This window comes from Lycorma delicatula, chromosome 4, assembly GCF_047948215.1.
Source record: "Lycorma delicatula isolate Av1 chromosome 4, ASM4794821v1, whole genome shotgun sequence".
NCBI lineage: Eukaryota > Metazoa > Arthropoda > Insecta > Hemiptera > Fulgoridae > Lycorma > Lycorma delicatula.
In genome coordinates, this window is record NC_134458.1 from 50,194,831 (window position 1) to 50,212,995 (window position 18,165).

Below are 18,165 nucleotides of genomic sequence, written 5' to 3' on the forward strand. Positions count from 1 at the left end.
TAAAACATTTATTGTATTTTAATTCTAATAAATTGGAGATAAAATGTTATTTTTAACTATTTTAATAAATATTTTAATAGTTTAAGTTTTAATTTTACAGTACATATTGAATAGTTAGTAATTGTTATTTATTGTTTAGCTGGTATTTTGCCAATCATTGAAGTTTTCAGGTAAATTTGAAGGAACATTGTGACAAGAAGTTCTAGGTTAAAATTAAATACTCATATTTTTTTATGACAGGTAGGGAATTGCATTGCAGTACAGATGAATTTTAGTATCAGTGTAATAGAATGGATCTAGTAGTATTAATTTGATTTTTAAACTTAACAGAGGAAATGCTCTATTTGGGCAGGGCACCTTTCTATAAAGCTTGTGCTTGAGGTAATATGTTTATGTCTGTCCAGTGTCTATGTGTAAACTATAACAACCGTAGGATTTATTTCATTTTTCAATTGTTTGTCCTGCGTATTTTGAGTTAAAAATTTAATATTTAAAGCAGAAATGTAAATGAAGATTTTTTGCAGTTGCTGAAAGGTAAGAATGAGAGCTAAGAGTATTACACTGAATATTATGCTTTGGACCTTAAAAATGGATTGCTCAAGTGAATAATAATTAGTATTTATTGTATTATATAAGTAGTACTAGCTGAGAATAATAAACGTTAAAAATAAATTGTTGTAAATAGTGAACAAAGAAAAATAGAATGCTTAACAGTAAGTGCTATAGCATACTAATAAATTTTAATAAATTAATTTGTTCAGAAAATATCTCTTATTCATGTAGATCAAAATAACCAAATTTGTTCACAGTTATGGAAATAATACAATCCCTAAAGAGATGCCAAAATTTATAACATGTCCAAGTACAAAATAATTTTGAATCAAATTTAAATAAAAAATGAGGGAGTAGTCCAATATGTAAATCCAAAACTATTGCCAAGATTTGTAATGCAATAAACTATAAATTTCAAGACTGTACAATTATTTAGTTGGTATGGTTTCACCAAAATATCAACTTTGAGACATACAGTTTGAATTGAAAACTTCAAAATAAAAGTAGTGTAGATTCACATAACTTTTACCAGAATATCAACTTTGAGACATACAATCTGAATTAAAAACTTCAAAATAAAATAGTGTAGTTTTACATAAAGAATTTACATTATTTTTCACCATAGCACTAATTCACGGATATCAATTAAATATAAAAGTACCCATATCTCGAATAAATCCTTTATTAATCTTTGTATGAATAAGTTTTATTGTGAGTATGATGTGTGTCATTTGATATATAAAGAAATACTAATTTTAATAATGCATATTAACATAATTCAGTACAAACAGCTGGTAACCATGGCAGTGACAAAATAACAAGTTTGTTTACATTTATTCCATCCATAAATATAACAAAACTTAAAACTTATAACCGGCACTAAAAATAAACCCTTGAAACACACCCGATTACAGAATCATACAGCAGCAAGGGACACTGTCCAGGCTCTGCGATTCGAAGGGAGAATTGTGATACTCCCGCCACTTTTGCGTTCCATTCCGTTTACATTTATAGAAAGAAATAAACATCTTGATATTGCAAATAAAGAGGAAATGAAGTTAGGACTGACCAAGTAGACTGTTTATTTTCTCAGTTTTTATTTCTAATTTATTCTTGTTTTCATATTAAATGAGATTATGGAAAGTTTATATGCAGAGGAAAGTTGCAGATCAATGACAAATTTATTGACATGATTGATCTAAGCATAACAAAAATAGCACATAACTTGCTACTATAATTGATTGTTGACTCTACCAGTATCACATTTATTCATTTATAACAACATTTAAAGACATGCACATTTGCATGTGATATATTAAATATATATTAATATATATTAAATTACAAAAATCAATTCTTTTTTTCTTATTGTATTTGTCCATATTCCCCTCTGTATTAATTATGTCAAAGATAAAAGTATAAAAAGTTTACCACCATGAGTACAGAATTCAATAATGCTTCTTACCTTATGCTTGATATTAAACAGAGTGATTTTTTAGTCCTGTTACCCAATTGTTAATGTCTGTTAATTTTTTTCTAAGAAAGGGAAATTTTGTTTTGTGACATGAAGTTGGTAGCGCTACTCAACCAGTATAGATACGGCAGTGTGAGTTAATTCTCCTTGAGCTGTGTAAACTTTTGTGCCGTTTCCGGTCGTGTTACAAACAGAATGTCTTTTACCATACAACAACGAGTTTTCATTTTTAACAATATTTTGCTACGAAATCATACGCGAGTGTAAAAGAATCATTTCAAATTAAATTTGTTGGTGTTCCTCCCTCCCTCTATGAATCAAGCGACCTTGCTGTTGGTGAGGGGGCTTGAGTGCTCAGTGATACAGAGTAGCTGGACCGAAGGTGCAACCATATCGGAGAGATATCTGTTGAGAGCCAGACTAAGGAATGATTCCTGAAAGAGGGCAGCAGCTCTTTCAGTGGTTGTTAAGGGCGTAAGTCAGGACGACTTAAACGGCCATGTCAACATCACTCAGTCCTCTGAGTACTGCTCAGCTGAAAGCAATGGAAAACTACAGCTGCTTTTTTTTCCAAGAAAATGAAGCTCTCTGCATTTTCATATAGCAATGATGGAGGCGCCTTCCTTGCTAAAATATTACGGAGGTAAACTAGTCCCCCGTTCGGATCTCCGGGTGGGGACTACTAAGGAAGGGATCACCGGAAAATTAAAAAATAACATTCTACGAGTCGGAGCGTGGAATGTTAGAAGTTTAGAAAAGGTTGGTAGGTTAGAAAATTTAGAGGGAAGTGGATAGGATAAATGTAGATGTAGTAGGAATTAGTGAGGTTCGGTGGAAAGAGGAAAACGACTTTTGACGTTTAATATTTTTTATTAACTGATGATGAGGGAAACCCTCAAAAGCGTTTTTATACAATAACAACAAGCATAAGGTAAGAAGCATTATTAAATTCTGTACTCTTAGTGGTAAACTTTTTATACTTTTGTCTTTGATATATATATATATATATATATAAAATTCCTCTACAAAGTTGAAGCAACATATATATAATACATGGTTTTACATAGAAAGGTGTACATTAATTTTTTTATTTTACATGACCTGTCTCAGACATTCTTGTGAATATGATACATGTAAAACACTAGAGATATAAAAGGCATCAGTCAGAGTTGCTTTCTCTGAAAGTAATTATGATCATTATATAGGCAGTCCCTGTTGTGAACTGAGTCAAAATTTCACTTATAGGCTGAATATCTCCTAAATTTTAATTGGTTTGCCATGCTGATAACTACATTATAAAAACGAATTCAATTGCCTACGTTGTTTAGGAGTCTGAATAAGAATGTTATTAATCCCTAACTGTTATTAACTGGTACTGCCACTATTAATACTATTATTTACTTGAGCAATCCATTCTTAAGCTCCAAAGCACTCTTATAATATTCTACTAGCGCTCATCTTTCAACAATTACAAAAACCTTTATTTATATTTTCTGATTTATATATTTTAATTTTTAACTCAACATATGCAGTATAAACAACTAAAAATTTTAATAAATCCTATCGTTGTTATAGTTTACATACTGGACAGACATCAGTAATATTACCTCATACTCAAGCTTTATAGAAATGTACAAAGCATTTCTTCTGTTAAGTTAATAATCACATCCAGAAAAATTACAATGAAATTGTAAACTGTACGGTAAGAGTCTCACAGATATCATTTCTTCTGCTCAAAAAACAAAAATTTCTGTAATATAAATAAAACTTTTTTTAACGAAATGATACTGATATCAAAAAAGGTAAGACAATACATTTCTATTATAAAAATATTAACGATATTTAAACATTCCATATAATAAGCAAAAAATAGAAAAATTTGTTACAAAACTCTTACTGGTCCGATTTCATTTATTAAACAACGAATAATCATAAGAATTGTATTATTTCTGTAAATGTGGTATGTATTACATAAAAATGAAATCTGACCAAAAGAGTTTTGTAACAAATTCTTCTGTTTTTTGCTTATTATATGGAACGCTTAAACATTGTTTATTATCTATTATTGTATATCTATTGTCTATTACATACATATATTTTTTTAAACAAAATTCTAAATTAATAATAGATTTTGATGAAACCACCTTCACGAATCGAAGGTCCGTGATGTAATATTGCACTTACTACTTTGTAAGTGTAACCCTCGATTTTTATCGTATCCGTGGACACACTTTATATATTATTATTAAATGAACCTTTTTTTTTTTTATTTCTCCATCAGTTAGTTCAAGTAGTTATAATTGTAGAATAAAGATTTTACCAATCGAATTTATTTCTATTTTATGTAACAAATCTTTGTTGCCACATTTGCAACACTTTCCTACTCTTCGTGTTTTTCTGTTTTATTAGCAACCATAATCTCTTGTAAACTAATAATTTTACTTTTTACTTCCTTGTACAAAGTAAAGAGAGCGATATGTAATCTATCATCTTTGTGTTTTTAATTCAGAAACCCCTTCAATGTGCCAGTTGATTCTCTTTTTCTTTTTTTTTTAATAAATTAAACAATTAAGATACTATTTTAAAATATTTCAATATAAAAAGTTATACAGCCATTGCTTCATGCTGGTCAAACATAATCATGCAGCCATTAATTTAAAAGCAGAAAAATGACTGATAAGATAGGACATTATATTTCTTTATTTGTCTATTAAATTAAACAAAATTATTAGATTAAAACTTTCATTTGTGTACTAGTATTAGTAAATGGAAAAGTAATATTAATTTTAATTTATGAAAGATATTATAATACTGAAATTAAAATAAGTTAAAACAAAAATTAATAAAATATAAATGCTTTGTGGCTCTCTACAAATATATATTATAATAAATTTTTATGTTAAAATGTTTAAATTTTCATATATAATAACCTTCCTAGTTATTGAACTACTGCAGTTCAAAAGGTATAATTTCTTAAAATAATTTAAATTTAACATATACTCTACTTTAATTATCATGTACTACCCCATTTAATGAATGTTGTGATATGGTTGAGATTACGCATTAATCATAGAATGTACTTGAAGGTCTTTCAAATCAAGATTTTGTATAAGTACACAATACTTTTAAATGAAAATAAGTTCTGGGAATTCAAAAGATTGATTTATTAATATGAAACCACATCCATTCTTGCTCTTTTTGCGGTTTTTTTTTTTTTTTTTTTTTTTTTTATTCATATCACATAATTTGTGTGTGTGTACATATATATTTATGTTCATATATCTGGTTTTTATGTATATATATCCAGCTGTCCATTGTTCATTCATTCTGTATTATATACTTGCTTCATCTACAATGATATTGCATTTAATTGACCGATTCCTATGTTTTTTTTTAATCTATAAACATATGATTTTTAATTTTTAGTTCATTAATACAGACTAAAGCAGTTAAAATAATACTTCTAGTACAGTCTACCAACATTCTCTGATAAATGATGAGATTATAAAATTACAGAACAGGCTATCTTTAATCTATTTGAGACTAATCTTTTCTGTGTTTTCCTTTATGTACTATATTTCTGAAAATTACTGATTTATTTTTTTATTTAAGAAAAATGAATTGTCTTGTTTTTTCTGTTAAGGGAATGGACTCCGTATTGCTACTGCTGTCATATGGTGCTGATGTTAATGCTATGACTGACACCAGGCATGATTACCGAACAGTACTTCACTATGCTGTATTATCTGGAAATTTAGCTACTGTTAATTTGCTCTTAAAGCAAGGTGCTGCTGTAAATTATCCCCCAGGTATTAATAAGCCAACTCCACTAGATTTGGCTATCCTCAGAGGAGATCCACAACTGGTTGAGATGCTGATCGTTGCAGGTGATTATAAGTTTAAAACCTTTTTTCTATGTTTTTATTAATAATGGTCAGTGACTGTATTAATTAAAAATTTAAACCTTTGTAATGACTAACCAAACCAAATTGTATTAAAAAAAAGATTTTTTAAAAACTTACTTCAGAACTCTTTTAGTCATTTTTGAGACAATCCTCAGTGACTGGTGTTGTTAATTCCTCTCTGATGTTACTGTTGACAGTATTTTTAATTAGACAGACATGTATTAACAATGTTATCAAAAAATTTGTGATTTGAATTGTCTTTCTTTACTTAATATATCACTGTTCAATGTTTTCAAATGTTTGTACATTTCATAACGTTCAAGAGTGTTAAAACAGAACTTTTTTGTGTATGTATAGACTGTCAAGAGTTTTCTCAATTTTGGTGGATTTATGATTTGAATTTATGTTGTGATTTACAAACATTGGCTCTGCATTACTGTGGAGGATAACAACCCTGATATTCTTGAATTATGTTAATCTGTTTTTCCATAATAATCTTTCTCATGATTTAAAATTTGCATTACAGATAGACTTTTCCATTAGGTAACCTTTTCTATTATAGCTTAACTGGAGTTTTCTTAAGTTTGTATAGTACTATTAACTTAATTGATTTTCAACTACCTACCGACTGTAAGTAGTCCAGGCTATTTATTATAAATCTGACAAATGCAATGGAACTTAATGCGTGCTAGTGATCACACTCAGCAGTACATAGATGATAGCTGCATTCATTTAAGGCTGAACAGAAGGCTTGTAGCTTGATAGAACTGAATAGGACTGATTGCAGACTTATTTTTTGTTTGCTTCATGCGCTGTCAATCACACAGGGAAACTTGTAATTTTACATGCACTGTTTTCATATCAGTTTAAATCTTGTGTAATGTTTGGACATCAGTAAACATGAAAGAAAATGAATCACACAGGGAAACTTGTAATTTTACATGCACTGTTTTCATATTAGTTTAAATTTTGTGTAATATTTGGACATCAGTAAACATGAAAGAAAATTCTTTAAAAGAATTTGTACATAAGGTTTTACCTACCTCAAACTATCTTTATCTACCTTATCTAGCCTTAAATACCTAATATACCAGGTATGTAAATATGAAACCCAAATTTTTGTATAGAAAATACATGTTTATTGTATGAAAATGATAAATATTTTATTCAAAATATTATATAAATTATATCCATCGTTAGCTATACATCTTTCCCATCTCTCTTACAATTTATGAATGCCACGCCAAAAAAACTGTTGCTCTTTTGAGGCAACCCAGTCATCGAGCCATTTTCATAAATAAAGCGCTGCTCAGCAAGTGCATTTCCCATTGATGCAAATAAATAGTAGTTGGACGGAGCCAAGTCTGTTGAGTATGCCACATGCAAAAGTATTTCCCAACTGAATGCCTCAATCATTTACAAGACCGATTTTGCTGTGTGTGATTGTGCATTATCATGAAGAAAAATCACTTTGTGTTGCCTTTTTTGATATTCTGATTGCTTTTCTTGCAATACTTGATTCAAATCGATCATTTGTTATTGGTAGTGTTCAGTATTAATGGTTTCACCAGGTTTTAACAGCTCATAATAGATCACACCCTTCTGATCCCATCAAACACACAGCATTGTCATCTTTCCATAGTGATTTGGCCTTGAAATCAAAGTTGATGGTTCGCCTGGAGTTACTCATGATCTTTTACGCTTAGGATTCTTGATATATCCACCTTTCATCACCTGTCCCAATTCGATAGAGAAATGACTTTCTTTTATACCTGGCAAGCAGCATTTCGCAAGTGATTTTTCAGTTTTCTTGTTGTCTTTCATTCAGTTTGTGTGGAACCCATTTTCCCATCTTCTGGATCTTTCCCATAGCTTTCAAACATATGGAGACGGCTTCTTGTGCTAGATCTAATTGATCCATGAGCTGTTAAATTTGAGCGTCATCCTCATCCAACAATGCTTGCAATTCACTGTCTTCAAACTTTTTCTGTGGTTTTCATCGTTATTTTTTCTCACGTCAAAATAGCCACTTTTGAGTTTTTTTTTAAACCACACAAAGCACTGTGATTTACCAAGATTATGCTCACCATAAGCTTCGAGAAGCATTCAATGCAATTCTGCAGCAGTTTTCTTTGAATGGTAACAGAAAATCAATGCAGTCTGCAAATTGTAGTTTGTAGGTACAAAAGTTGACATGTTCAACACTAACTACAACTATGCAGAAAAAGTCACAACATGTTTTCTAAGTTTACCATAAACTGAATTTTTATAGGATGGTGTCACAGTAATCATCTGTTTTATTTATATCTAAAGAACATACATTTTGAGTTACTTTATTTTATAATTCAACACAAGTAACTATTTTTTACTTCTTTTGATGAAAAATTACAATAATAGGTTTTCTGCTGAATTGAAAAATGTAATACATTTCATATTAGTAAAAAAATGCATAACACATGGCCTGTAAATAAATGACTAATATAATTTATGCTTCATTAATGGAAATGAATTTGAAGTATTATGTCTTACCGACCATTTTAATTTTTCTTTTCCATAACAGTAAGAAAGTTGGTGTAACTGATTCAAAATAATCATATTTTGTAAATCATTAACTCATATTTAGTAAACCATTAACCATGTCATGTATATTTGTAGTGTTTTCTCTATTCAATAAAATAAATTATTCTTGGATGTTTTACACTTGCAGTTCAAGTTTATAATTTTTGTATGTGTGCCAGATCTAAATATTTTATGACAAATTTCAATTGTAATATACTCATATCATAAGTTCCAAAAACCAAATCAACGTTTATATGAATTACATTTGCTTTCTATTTAGAATTACATTAACCAAAATCCTTCTATATTATTTCTTATAATGACATAATATAAATTAAATATTCTTGTTAAATGAGATATTTTTTGACATGGCTTTAAAATATTAAATAGTAATATTTATTAATAAATAATAATATTTATTAAATGTTTTTATATTCATATTAAATGTTTATTAATAAATATTAAATATAAATATTATTTCGACTTTTCTACACAAATATCCAGTAATCTATTTATCCAAAAATCAACTATAAATATTGCTAAATTTTTATAATTTATGCAGGTAACTAGCTTACTTAATACTGTTCAGAAAAATGAAGTTTTAAAATATTATTATATTTCTAAAACATTTTTCCTTTTATATGTCTATTATTATAAAATATGTATCTTTATTTTAACAATGATTATTGTAATAAACATATTCCAGTAATGGAACCTATACAATAATACAATTTATTGAGCAGATCTGCACACATATGTTGTGAAAACTTATATGTACACATCATCTAAATTCTGTAAGTTTTTGGTATAAGCAGTCCACTATATTAGGTTTTTATGTTAGGGTAAAAATTGTACTTTTGTTATCAAAATTATATTTTGTAATTGTTCTAATTATTAGAAGACATTCAAACATGTAAAAAATACATACATATATATTTAATTTTTTAATAAATTGGTCAAAAGGAGCCTAATATGTTTAAAAAGGTGAAATTATATTAAATTAGTTCTTGAAAGTATATACCAAATTTCATCATACTGATCAACAAGCTTTAATAATATGTTATAATAATATCATCAGAATTAGACCTAATAAGTTATCACTCTATAAATTATTTATAATTTTTTTTTGTTAATATAAAAAGTAAACAAATTCCAACTTTTAATAATAATATTATTTTTCATAATCCTAGATGTAACAAAACTAATATATATAAAAAAATAATGATAATGACAATTTTTTAATCTTTCATTCCTTAGAGAGATAGTGAACTGCATCACTTTATAGACTGATGGGTTCTAGAAAAATCTTCAGAAGTTAATCCTGAAATATAAAAGGGTATGAAGAATGAATAAATACTGATGAGTAAACCCTAGTTTTATTTAATGAATTGGTTTGCATAGATCAATCAAATTAAAAAAAAACTGTATGTTCTTTTCCTTTGAACAGGTAACTACATTATTTGTTGGGATTTCATTATGGTTAATAATAAACTAATAATAAATAATAGATGTTAATGCCACTTAAAATTATAAGTAAAATTCTTTAGATATTTTTAAATTAGCCATGAAAAAGATTGTAGTATGTTTATTTGCACAACAAGCAAGACTGTTAATGGGTGTGAATGCATTAAAATCAAACCTGCAGAAAAATATAAACTTGATACTGATTAGCAATTGCTGTCTCAGTTATCATTATTTGATTTTTAATGAGACATGAGCTTGACAATACTGTTCTTCACTAAAAGTTTTAATCAGTGGAACTTTAAGAATTCCATTTTAAACATTAATACAGTTAAAATAATTTCAATTTGACGTGTTTCTACAAAATAATTACATTTAAATTTCTAAGTAGTAAGATTACTATGTATTCTTCTCAGGAGCAAATGTGAATTCAAGTTCTCCAATCATTGGAACACCACTTCATGTTGTGTGTGCGGATAATGAAGGACCAAACAGGATTGAACTGCTGAGAATGCTTCTAACTGCTGGAGCAGATCCTAACCTTGTGATAGACAGTGATGAAGGACCTCCATTACGCCCTGTTCTTGCTGAATATATTGCATCTAGTGAAAACCCTTGTCCAGCTATTGTTCATTTACTACTGAGGTTTGGTGCACGGGTTAGTATGACATTATAAATGGTACACAAAATTTTATCATATAATTCAAAAAGACAGCTATGCTAAACAGTTATTAAAATAAGTTTATTAGTAGAAAAGACTCAACAATTGTTTATGAACAAATAATAATCTAAAACTAAATGTGCAGTAACCGAAGAGTAGTCCAAGTGGGCGATTTACAAATATAGACAGTTTTTAAGCTGACTTCTAACTTCCTACTACCTACTTTTTCTTGGGATGCCTTACAGGATACTGTATGACTTTTTAGTCAATAGTTGATTTGATTTTATTTTACAAACACAGGCAGAAATACTCATTTTATATTGTTTTGTGAGAAATGGTTTTTTATTTTTTAAATATTATCAGTATTTTTATCAATACTTTTTTTATTTCTTTTACTTATTTTAACTTTATGTATATATTATTTTTCTAAAGTCAATTCTTCTGTACTAATATACAAATTGCATTTATTTGATCAACCTAAGTACAGAATAATAAATAAAGTAGGATGACAATTACCTTATTCCATTGTGCATTCATGAATTTCTTGCACTATCAGTTGCATTAAATAACTTTTACAAATTATCCACATCAAATTACATATTAAAATTAAAATTAATTTTTTTTTTAATTTAAAAGTAAAAAATTCCATACATAGAAATATGATGTCAATTACTGAAATAAAATTAAAAATTAAAAATAAAAATAAATAAGTAGTTTAAATAAAATAAAAATGCATGTTGTCTGGCTACCCAATGTTACATAACTGTACAGAGTTGAAATATTATAAATTAACAATGTCCTTCAACCTTCAAACAAAGTATGAGGATGAACAATTATAAAAGCTGCTGTAGATAGCAGCACTTCTTCTGACATGGCTAATTTATAATATTTCAACTCTGTACAATTATGTAACATTGGGTAGCCAGACCACATGCATTTTTATTTAATTTAAACTACTTAATTATTTTTATTTTTAATTTTTAATTTAATTTTAGTAATTGACATATTTCTATGTATGGAATTTTTAACTTTTAAATCTAAAAAAAATTTAATTTTAAATATAATAAAAAAATAAATTTCAATTTTAGTATGAAATTTGATGTGGATAATTTGTAAAAGTAATTTAATGCAACTGATGATGGGAGAAATTTGTGAAAGTGGTTTTGCATGCGCAACAGAATAAGGTAAGTGTCATCCTACTTTATTTATTATTCTGTACTTGGTTGATCAATTAAATATATATATATATATATATATATATATATAAATATTTTTTTTTTACTAATTCTCTATCTGCTAATGATGGCTTTTCAAGAATCAAAATGCATATTTAATTTTATATTTTTAATTTATTTGTTAAATTTTTACCATTTTCAAATAAATATTTACAATTTAGTTTTATAAATATAATCATTATTTTATTAGTATAACAGATTTATTTAAATATTTATATTTTTATAGATTTATGTATGCTTATAAAATTGATATGATTAGTTCGGAGAACACAAACCTTCTGTCCAGTCCTCAGATTAAATGTTGTAGAATTTGTAATGATACTAATAATGGTTAATTATTGTAATTTCTAAGCAGTCTATATTACAGTAATGATGTTTACAACAATTTTTATTGAAAAATAAACTTAGAAATACTTTTATATTATCAAAAATAAATTAAAAATTTTTTTTAAAAAATAAGTTTTTTTTAAGAAACCAGCCAATTTAAAGTGTATGTTCAAGATATAAAAATGGTCTAAAAGATGATGAAAGGATCAACTCTAGAGGAAGTAAAATAAATACTGTAAGATTTGTTCACATAGTGTTTCAGGAGATGAAGTATAAGATATATTCAATACATAATTTCAAAATTACAAAACAGAATGCATAGTTTCAAAATTATGTCAGAATGTTTAAACATAACTGTTAAGAAAACAAAAAGAATGAGGATAGGAGACAAAAAGCCAATGAAGATCTGAAAAAAGGAAGAATTGGACAAGTAAACCAACTAAGGAAGCATATTAACAGATGATTATAAAATTGAATAGGAAATAAAAATCAGAGTAGCTAGGAAGCATTTAATAGAGGAAAAAAACAGTGTGTAATAAGATGAAGTATGATTGGAACCATTTTATGAAATGTGATGTTTGAAATGCGCATCTGTATGGATACAAAAAATGGACACTATGGAAAAGGGACAAAGAAAGGCTGGAGTCGTTTGAAATATGGGCATGAAGACAAGTGTAAAAAACTGAGTAGGGAGATGGAGTGAAAAATGAAGAGATAATGAGGGAAATAATGAAAATAACAGCTTAACCAAAAATCTCTAGAATGGGAAAGCACACTGGCTAGAACATATCGTAAGAGGAAAATACTTGACTAAAACACTGCTAGAAGTACAACAATCAGTGGAAGTTGTAAAGAAGAAAGAATAGAAAACATAAGATTGTCCCTAGACAGTCCTCTAGAAGAAAAATTTTTAAGGAATTAAATTTGTTGCCATTCCTTCATACTTTCTTATGCTCAGTATTGATGATTTAAAAAACATCACATTTTTTCAAAACATTCCCTCACTATTAACACAATACACTGAAGAAATTTGTTTTTAATTATCCCTTTCATTGTGTATGTAAGCTTTGGTTAGGTCCTTATTTTACACTTGTATTTTTTTCTTTAACTACCTTCCAGAAAAAAATATATTAAAAACAAATTAACTGCAAAACAATGATCAAGAATTCATTTAGGAATTCATTAAAGGACTATCTCTGAAATGGCAGCTGCCATTCTGTTGAGAATATCTTTATATTGATATCAAATTTATTGATATGTTTGTGTTGTTCCATTATGATATATGGTAATCTGTATATAACTTGTTACATTTTGTTTTGATTTATTGTATTTTTTATGCTTCTTTTTAAAAGTGTTTGTGATTAACCAGTGGATATTGTCCTAAACTGCTGTAACATATCAACAATGAAATAGATTAGAAACAAGAAAAACTGAAAATAATAAATTTGCATTTTGAAATTATAAAAAAGTAATAAGAAATGAAACAAAAATATGGCATCAAATTTGTAAAAAATGAAATAACTTCAGAAATGTCTCATTTATTTATTTTTATTAATAAACACTTGGAGGCTTAGAGGTTAATGTTAAAACATAAATACATTTTTCCAAGTAAAGTAAATGGTAAATTAAAAAATAAAAATTAACATTTTACTTACAATTATTTTTTACATCTTTAAAAGAGAATATTTTTTTTCTAGGTTATAATGAAGACTCAATTTCGAGATCCTCTTGGTTTACTGAATTCATTACAACATGCGTCAAAAAGTCAACCTCTATTCAACTGCCTTTTAGAAGCAGCTGAAAGTTTTGATACATGTATGATAAAAAGAAATCCTTTCCTTAGTCCTGACCAGAAACAAAGTTTGATTGATAGAGCATCAAAACCATTACCTCTTTTACATCAGGCAAGATGCTTCCTCAGAAGATATTTAGGCAACAAATTAATAACTCATGTAGAAACACTTCAATTACCGACTGTTCTTCAACGCTTCCTTCTTTATGAGCTTTGCTAACTTACGTTTTATAAATGATATGAAGTCAAATGCACATTGTAAGACACACAATTCTTTGCATTATGTTATTAAAAATTATAAGAAAAAAGTAATGATGTAGTTTGAAAGTAGAATATAAAATAATTAGTTATGATTTTCTACAACTATTCACTAAGATACAATTGATTAAAATAATGCTTTTCACACTTTGACAATTAAACTTTTTGTTAATTTTCAGCTAAGCATTATTCTATAAATAAGATTTTTATCTTACCAGATGAAAGAATTAGATACAATTCTTTACTAACAAAAGTAAGATTCTGCATATTTTCAATAGTTACTGTTTTGATTATATATACTTTAATATGTATTTATTTATTCATTGGTTATATTTTTATTTTTTTTTTTTTGAAGTGATGATTGTTCAATCCTTTTGGAAATTGAACCTAAAATAATTTAATCAAGTGAAATTTTCATTGTAGTCTAATTTTCTAGCTGTTTATTCTGATGTCAGATGTTAATAGTCTAAAAAAACATATACACATTTGTTCAGCGTAGAAAACTCCATATATTATATTATTGTTATTGAAGAGAATTCATTATTGAGGTCCTAAATCATAGACATACAGTATCAGAAGACTAAAACTCACTAACAAAACATTAAAAAAAAAAAACACAGAGTTGGCTAAGTACATTATTTATGTAGATGGATCTCTTTCAGTTATAGACTGAGGTAATTTTAACCTTTGACATTAAAACAATTTATAAAGGTATAATACATTTAATGTATTTCAATAGTAAGTAATTAATTTACTTCTATTGCCTTTTGTACCACATAATTGTTTAGTTATACATATTTCTTGCATGATGAAAGTGTGATAAAATTTGCTTATATCATTCTTTATATTGATACATTATGAAAAATTACTACTTTTTTAATAATTATAAGACTGCATTCAACCTGCCACTGCACTAACTGAAGCAATTTTAATGGAATTCTAGTAATAAATAGTATTTTGGAAACAACTTATAAAATGTCTAATTGGCCTCTGTAAAGTTACTTTATGTTTAATACTAGTCACTATAATTGGGAGCATATTGGTTCCACCTGATCTCCAGCATGTGTCGCTGTTCTATTTGGATTCTGTGTCTTGCAATGAAGATGTGATTTTATCATTTTATACATTATTATTATATATTAAAAAGCATTCTTTCCTTAATGTTATTAAATATTATTTAGTTTAATTGTATTATTCATTATGAGACACTTATATATTGTGATAATAACTGATAAATATGATCTGTTTGTACAGCATATGATTAGTTTTAATGTAGGTTATTTTTTTACCTTTTTATGTGCTTGTGTAAAAAAATAAATTAATTGAAAAATTTATATTTAGTGTTAGTTTTTATTTTTGTTTCAGTATCAACTGTTATGACTGATTCTATCATAAACAGACTGACGTGTACATTTTTTAAAGCCAGTAGGAAAGAAATAGAAACATTGTAATAAAAATGTACTGTCAATAGACAATTCTCTGTCATTGAAAGAACAAGAAAATTTTTTATATGAATTCAAGTGTTCTGAAAATCAATTATTTAATAATTCTTAAATAATACCATGTTTCATTTCTGTTCAGCATGTCTTTTAATCAGAATTTTAGAATTATGCATCAGGCAGTGTTAATATTCATTTAATATACAGCTAATATTCACTTTTTTATTTTATTTCTATTTTACTAACATTTTTTTTTCATTTATTTTCTTTTAATCGCATTAGTCTATTTTTTATTTTACTAACATTAAAGCTTTAGGCTCAATTTGAATTATTTTACATTTTTTCATTTAAAATTTTACACATACCGAATCATTTCTACAAAATGTTAAATTTAAGGATTGATATTCATCTGAAAACTAAGACCTACGTTCCACTTAAAAATTTTTGTTGTGTCAGGATTCCAGAAAGTAATTTTTTGTAGCAAAAAACATACTAACACTCTTTTAGATCAACAACTGCACTGTGGAGGTCAAATTTGGCATTTGTCAATAATTTATCAACTTGAACAACAATTTATTAGTCAGAATAATGATATGATAGACCAGCTGAGCATTATAAAAAAATGTATTTGTTTCTGGTAGGAGACTGCAGTACATATTTTTATACATTAATAAAAGTGAATTCAATTCTATGCAGAGTAGTCGTGTTTGTACACATTGAATATAAATAATAATCATATACAGAACAAACTTAACTGTAAAAGTGTTAACACAAAACAAACAAATTCACTCAGCTTCATGTTATTTATTTAACAATTACTATACTGGTAAGAAATACAGAAATTTGAAAGCAGTATAAAATAACCATAAAAAATATATTTGATGTTGCTAACATGGCAGAAAAAAATTATATTGTAAGGAGACACATAATTGCATCCTTTATAAAATGCAAGTTGCAACCAGTATTTTAACTCAACTTATTGTATTAATTTACAGTTGTCATAATATCCAGGAGTAAATATAAACTCAATAAATTAGCTCAAACCCTTTGCAGGGCTGTTCATTATTATTGAAAAATGCCTGAACAGAAGTAGTTTTAGTATTGTTATAAGAACCCCACACACATGCCCATCCTGACATATTTATTTGGGACAAGTGAATGTAAAAATATTTTAATTGCATTGAGTATTTTAAAAACTTCCATATTAAAATGTAAAAATACATATGTATATTTTTCAATAAAAATTCCATTTCTGTTTGTTATATTTGTTTGTTTTTATTTCTGTTTGTTATATTAAAGTACGTATGCAAAAATATTAAATTTAAATTTAACTACCATATTAGTTATAAAAAAGTATATTTTTACCTCAGATCAATTCATAGATTAAAAAACTACTATAATACCAAAAATAATAAATTATTAATAATCCTGGGTAAGAATATAAATTATGCTTCTTACACCCTGATAGTTTCATAGTGCCTGAAATATTTCAAGAAGTAGCATTCTGAAAACTTAACAACTTATTTTTATTGCATATTTATATTTTTAGCATTTATTAAATACTAATGACTATAATTACCAAAAATAATAACAGTAGTTACCCACATGGCTACTAAGAGCATTGCAGGCTTGTTTCTACTCATCCCTGACTGATCTCTCTTCTTTAGTCTCTTTAGTCTTATGTCCGTCAGTTCTTACCTAGTGCCCACCTAAGTAAGGGCCATCCCTCTGATTTTGGACCACCTAATTTCTCTTTTTAAATATCGTTTAATACTATGTTTCTTTTTTTCTTAGGACAAGCACTTGAACATCCTTCTATTCCTAATTATTCTTATGTGGTTTGTTATACATTTTATTGATTTCTTCTTCTTCTCTAGTTTTATTACTCTTAAATAATATAATCTGAATTCATACTGAAGCTTATGTTTGTCAATTACAGCATTATAAAGATGTGGTATCATTCAGCCCAAATATTCAATATTGAAATTTGAAATGGCTTAAGGATTTAGTAGTCATATAAACCAAAATATAATAAGCCATAAATTAATTTAAAAAAGATATTATAAAATGTATTAAATGTAAAATAAACTGTAAAATGATATATTACCATCTCCATATCACATGAAAAACATATATGAAGTTAGACATAATGCAAGTACAGATAATTTTTATATTAACACCAACAATAAAAATAATAATTACTGAATAGTTACTGTTAACTTCTAATGTAGTTTTGAAAAAATATTTATCAATATTATAGGAATAATTGACTACAATTTAATCGATGAAGTAATCAACTGTCAATAATTGACATGATGTCATTTTAATTGCCCATTGACAAATAAATAAATACTTTATTCAGATCACAGCATAATTATTCATTATGTAGATAACATCAGGAATGGTAAGTTTTTTGTTCCATATATAACAAAAAGAAACTGTTTCAGCATTTGCCTAGAAGGATCAAAAAAATTCGTAAAAATATTGATTACAGCAGCATTA

At 27.1% G+C, this 18,165-nt stretch overlaps 1 protein-coding gene across 3 annotated transcripts in view; it reads left to right on the top strand.

Annotated features, from left to right (window-relative positions):
* Positions 1–16,927, top strand: part of LOC142323376 (ankyrin repeat and SOCS box protein 16-like) — a 44,654-nt gene extending 27,727 nt beyond the window's left edge. For all 3 annotated transcript variants that reach the window (XM_075362927.1, XM_075362926.1, XM_075362928.1), the window contains exons 5-7: positions 5,670–5,913; positions 10,368–10,609; positions 13,872–16,927. In XM_075362927.1, the coding sequence (XP_075219042.1) occupies positions 5,670–5,913; positions 10,368–10,609; positions 13,872–14,186 (801 nt within the window). In that variant the 3' untranslated portion in view covers positions 14,187–16,927. The remainder of the gene's footprint in view (positions 1–5,669; positions 5,914–10,367; positions 10,610–13,871) is intronic.
* The last annotated feature ends 1,238 nt before the right edge of the window (positions 16,928–18,165 follow it).